The following is a 5,573-nucleotide window of genomic DNA, read 5'->3' on the forward strand; positions in this document are numbered from 1 at the left end:
GCCCAGCTCAGGCCTGCACAGAAGGCCCCACGGCGGCTGACCTCCGCCCGGCCACGCGCGCTCCCGGCCGCTCACCTCCTCAAATTTGTGAATCTGCCGGATGAAGAAGTCCCCATAGCGCCGGGCGACTTTGGTGTCCGCGATGTGGATCATGTCCTGAGGGAAAAGCAGAGTCAGAGAGACGACGCAGCGCCGCCACGGGCGTGCAGGTGACCACGGGGGCGGGGCCTCTGGAAGAGCGCAGCCTGCAATAGCGGCTCGTGCTTTCCAGATGGCTGCTTTTTACTTCCCTCCTCTGAGCTCATTTATTTTTATTTTCTAGTCCTTTCCAATGAACATGACTCATCTGACAATAAAACCACTTAAAATAGCATCTTATACTCTAACACTGCTATTAAGATTGTAAATTAGTCCTTTTTAAAATTTGTTTAGCTCCAAATATTTTGCTCAACACCATTCTGCTTGTAAATGTCTATGTAATCTAGGCTAAGACCCAAAAGCATTCTGAAATCTGACAGGAATTTCCACTTCAAGAATGAAACAGACAAGTAAAAACAAAACCCAGAAAGAGACTATTTGCAAAGAACCTGGCCAGCAAGTGGAGCAAATCAAAACCGAAACATAAAATGCAATTACGTTTCTGATTAAAACAAGGGGGCCCTTTCCTTGGAAGGGCAGAAATCATTTCATCAGTCACCTATTACTAGTTAACCTACTACGCTCACAGCAAAACTCTGCTTGACCACTGAACCGCCACGCCCCGGGAGGGGGTTTACTGAAGCCCATCAGGCCCGTGCCGCTGGTCCCGGGAGCAGACGGTGCCGCAGGTCAGTGTCACCGCTTGAGACCGACAGCAGGGCACTGGGGACCCGAGTGGAAAGCACCGTAGCAGCTGACTGACTGCGGCAGGTGAGCCGGCATGTCTGACTGAAACGCGCGACCTGCGCAGCCCGGCCCAGGCCCCGTGGAAACACTGCACGCCCACGGTGAAGGGACGAAGGGCGGTGGAGCCCAGGACGCAAGGACATCCAGCACAGCGAGGACAGAGCTGACTCCCACCTGCAACCTGCCCAGGAAGGCCCATAAACGCATCTTAAAATAAACATCACCCGAGCTGTACGCAAGAGACAGAACGACGGAGGGCTCAGCAGAGTGAGGGTAATGTTCACTGGGTAAGAACTTCCGAGGGAAATACAAGCGAGATGGCATCTGAGGGATACTAAGAATATTCTAGAAAAGATGGCCCTCCCCGGTGGCGCAACAACGGGCTGGAATGCAGCACTAGGAGGCTACCACAGCCCCTGCAGCACGAGTTCGATCCCTGACCCGGAGCTGACCCCCAGGGCGCAGCCGACCTCTCCCGCCTCCCCGCTGCTCCCCTCAGCAGTGTGCTTCGTCCATCTGCCTGTTCTGCTCCCCTCTGATGACTCTTCTCACCACCCTGCACCTCTGGCCTGTGCCCCAGTTCTATACACATAAATAAAACTTAAAGAAAAAGAGAAAAGAAAGGCGCAAGATGCCGGTGCACTGATTTAAGACTACCTGAAGTGCGTGACAGGAGCCCAAATGCAGGTGTGGACACCCCACTGCCCGCACAGGGAGCAAACAAGCACAGAGGTGACCTCACCGGGGGCAGCCCTAGGAGCCTGGCATGTTTGAGTCTGGGAAAAAACTCACGTATTTTGGAACACATCAGGACGTAAAAATGTCCCAGCTGAGCTTAATCCCAACAGTGAACTCGCGCAGTGCTCCTGCCTCGCCCCGGGAAGCTCGGGCAGCTTCCGGAAGCTTCCAGGCAAGCCCACGGGACGGGACCTGACGCCCACTCGGTGCGCCCACTGTTTGCAGTCGCTGAGACCACCCGCCTGCCCGCCCGCCAGAGCGACGGCAACGGCCTGGTCAGCGCAGCAAGCACACGCGACCCACGCTGCGCACGGCGCTGACCCGCGTCTCCACCCTGACCGGGCAAACGACGTCAAGATGTGACACGCGTGATCCTGTCGCGATCCGCACAGTGCTCACGCAGCTGTGGTGTCGCTGGCCCAGGAAAAGACCCCCTCGCAGAGGCACCGCCAGCACAGGGCACTAGGGGACCCCGGGGCCCCACCCCACAAAGCACCCCAGGACTCACTCCAGCCCCGGGGTCGGGCTCCACTGCTCCCTCTGCCCGTCCCAGCTGGTGCCTGGCTGACTCGCTCACCTTCAGCCTGAGCTGAAGTCCACGCTCACCAAGGCCCGTCCTGAGCCCCACGCTGACCCCGCAACCTGGCCTTCCACGCCACCCCACACGCCAGAGCACGAGCCAGTCCTCGTTACTCCAGTTTGTCAATCACCTTTCCCGGCTATACCTCGGCACCCGAAGGCCGCACGCGCTCACTGATGTGCCCACGACGGTGACTGCCGGCCACGGGCGCTCGCTGGCCGACGGGCAGTGTCGCCCAGAGCTGGCCGGCGGGCAGTGTCGCCCAGAGCTGGCCGGGGCAGCATACCTTATCAATGTAGAAGTCGACCTCAGAGGCGGACTGGAACTCGCCGTCGAGGGCGGAGATACCGCTGGTCCACACCAGGTTCTTCATCTTGTGCTTGAAGACAAGGAGCTGGATACGGAACTCCTGCTCCGTGAGGTCCAGGAAGCCGGCCAGCTTGGCCACAGGCATGGTGGTGTAGAGCTTGAGGAAGCTGCGGATGGTGGAGAGCTGGGCCTGCTGCTGCACCTCATCGGAAAACACCTTCAGCTGCTGCAAGAAGGGCTCCTTGTGGTAGTTGGGGTGCACGTTATCGTAGTTGGGCACCACCGGCGACAGAAACTTGGGGCAGGAGTAGCTGAAGAGCTCCTCGTAGACCTGCGGGTCCCCCTTCTGCATGCGCAGCATCTTGTCCCCGTACTTCTCCCGGAGCTGCAGATGGATGCTCTCGTCGATGCGCATGGGGTACATGGTGAGCGCAATGGCCAGCAGCGCGTGCATCTGCTCGTTCTGCTTGTTGATCTGAGTCCGGGAGACGGGACAGTGAGGACCAGATGGCCCCTGCCGTGCTGGCCCCACCGACCTGCCCCGCAGATCCGAGGGCTCCCTTGTCTCACACTGCCGGCCTCCCAGCCTCCCACTCCTGACGTTCTGGCCCAACTCCAGACAGACCCTCCTCCTTGGCTGCCTGCTGCGGTCTCTAACCCCCACAGCAGGCCCATCCTCCAGTCAGATCAGTTACTCAGAAGCCTCTGGTGCTTCCTCAGCGTCAACAAAGACCTACTACTCCCTCTGGTAACAAGGCGACCCCAGAGTCTAACATCCAGCTCAGCTGCTCTCCTGCCCCCAAGTCAAAATGGTCTACTGTGCTGCTTCCCGGTCTCAACACCTTGCTCTGCCTAGAAAGTTCCTCCCAACACTGTGCGTCTTGAACTCACCTTCCCAGACGGCAAACTGAGGGCAGTAACCACTCAGCTAACTGTTGCTAAACACTATCAAAGAACGAAGGACACTGTCCCCATTATTGAGGTGCTACCACTGAGATAACACGCTTAGGGCAGCCTGCCAGGAGAGCTTCGTGTTGAAAAGCAGCAAAACTGCAGTCAGGGTTTACCAAAACCACCGGCACGGGGGCAGGACCCGGGGTCGGAGGCCCCTTACCATCTCGTACTTGTACGTGGTCCTCTGGAACATGCTCTTGGTCCTCTGGATGTAGAGGAGGATGTTGGCAAAGACGCGGATGGCATCCTGGTAGCGACGCATCATCAGATATGCAAAACCAACGTAATAGTACGTGGTGACCTGGCACTCGGGCACACGGGAATACATGCTCTGCGGAAGGAAGAGGAAGACACGTTCAACCCACCCCAGAGAGAACCTGAACGTCAGTGGAGCTTACGGCCAGCTGAGGGGGAAGCACTGAAGCGCCTGCCCAGAAGCACCTGCCCAGTGAGTCACATGCCCCAAGGCCTCCATTTCTTAGCTCCGACGGGAAGAAAACAGACCAGGCAATCCTGAACCTCTTTCAGCTTTAGGACCCTCTACAGGGCCTCCCTGGTAGTGCAAGGGGTTACATCCCAGGGCTACCAAGCTACAGCCACTGCAGCACCCCCGGCCAGGGGTGACCCACAGGGCACAGCAGACCTCTCCTGTCTCCCTGCTGTTCCCCCCGCAGTGAATTTCAGTGGATCTGCCTGCTCTACTCCCCACTCTCTGTCGCGCTCACCGCCCTGTACCCCAGCTCTTGTATAATAAATCTTTAAAAACAACAACAAAAATAAACACTCTACATCTTAGTTTTCTCCCTTGCTTTCTGCTCCCTGCTTTTACAAATAAGCCTGATAAAGTGTCAGAAAAATAAGAGAAACACACCAAACAGAAAGGTATCTACATTTCTGTGGTTAGGAAAAAAGCAACCACAGCTAACCCGGCCCTTTATCATCTTAGAACTTACTCATTCTTTCAGATGAATGAAATCTCAACAGTAAAAATTTGCCATATCAGGCCCTTCCTGGTGGCGCAGCACTGCAAGCCAGCCGCAGCCACATCAGTTCACATCAGCACCCGAGGTGACCCACAGGGCACAGCAGACCTCTCCTGACCCCCCCGCTGCTCCCCTCAGCAGTGTACTTCGTCGATCTGCCTGTTCTGCTCCCTACTCTGTCTCCGGTGACTCCTCTCACCGCCCCCGCCCCTCTGGCCTGTACCTCAGCTCTGTATGCACAAATAAATACATCTTTAAAAAATAAAAATAGTGTTTAAAAAATAAAAAAAACCTGCCATTATTCTTCTTTTCTACAAACAGAGCCAAAGACTGCTGAGTGGCTTAAACGTAACTGAACAGCAGAGGAGCGGCCTTGTCCGCTTAAGACAGTCACAGTGACTGGCTCCCCGGTCTGCCCTAACAACACAGCATCTGTCCACGCGCAGCCTCCTGGCGCGGGGACGGGGGGGCCAGCAGGAACGCACCTTCTTGTTCAGCTCGATATTCTCCAGGACCTTGACGGCCTGGTAGTAGTCGCCCAGCAGCGAGTGCAGGCGCAGGAGGCCCACCAGGCTGAAGTAGCCCAGCATCTTGTAGAGGGAGTGCCGCCCGTACTCCCCGGCCACGCTCTCGGGGTCACCTGAGACAGAAAGTTTTTGGTGCCATCAAAAACTGGAGTTTTGAAGAAAAATTAGCAATTTTATAAAACCTTTATTTGCCACTACAAACCCAACAGTCTCCAATGAAGACAGGTAAAGGCCAAGGTGAAATAACAAATACAATTTTTAAAAACTGTAGGACAGAGGACTATCTGGGAAATGGTTTCAGTCGAGGAACCAGTACTTTTTCCTAAGTCGTGCCTGGGTAAAAGGCCCATGAAGATGCAGGACAGACCAATGAACTTCAGTGAAAACTCACTGATTTGAATGCAGACGCCTCACTGCATCCGACCGGGAGGAAAGCCCCCCCGGCGGCAGGTAAGCTACCCTCCCTTTCCCAGCTGAAGGCCGGCAAGGCCGACTTCCCTTGTTGTCCTTCACCCTGGACAGTGCAGTACAACGGGCTGAACGTGGAAGCAGAAATGAGACTTCAACTCTTCTCTGAACAGACACGAAAGAGATCTG

General features: G+C 55.9%; 1 protein-coding gene across 1 annotated transcript in view; it reads right to left on the reverse strand.

Annotated features, from left to right (window-relative positions):
- EIF3L (eukaryotic translation initiation factor 3, subunit L) overlaps positions 1-5,573 on the reverse strand; it is an 11,298-nt gene that overhangs the window by 845 nt on the left and 4,880 nt on the right. Inside the window, exons 5-8 of the mRNA XM_012720552.1 lie at positions 4,935-5,089; positions 3,627-3,797; positions 2,490-2,987; positions 76-156 (exon numbers count right to left, since the gene is read on the reverse strand). Coding sequence (XP_012576006.1) covers positions 76-156; positions 2,490-2,987; positions 3,627-3,797; positions 4,935-5,089 — 905 coding nt within the window. The remainder of the gene's footprint in view (positions 1-75; positions 157-2,489; positions 2,988-3,626; positions 3,798-4,934; positions 5,090-5,573) is intronic.

This window comes from Condylura cristata, unplaced genomic scaffold (genome assembly GCF_000260355.1).
Source record: "Condylura cristata isolate star-nosed mole 26May11 unplaced genomic scaffold, ConCri1.0 scaffold00004, whole genome shotgun sequence".
Classification (NCBI taxonomy): Eukaryota; Metazoa; Chordata; class Mammalia; order Eulipotyphla; family Talpidae; genus Condylura; species Condylura cristata.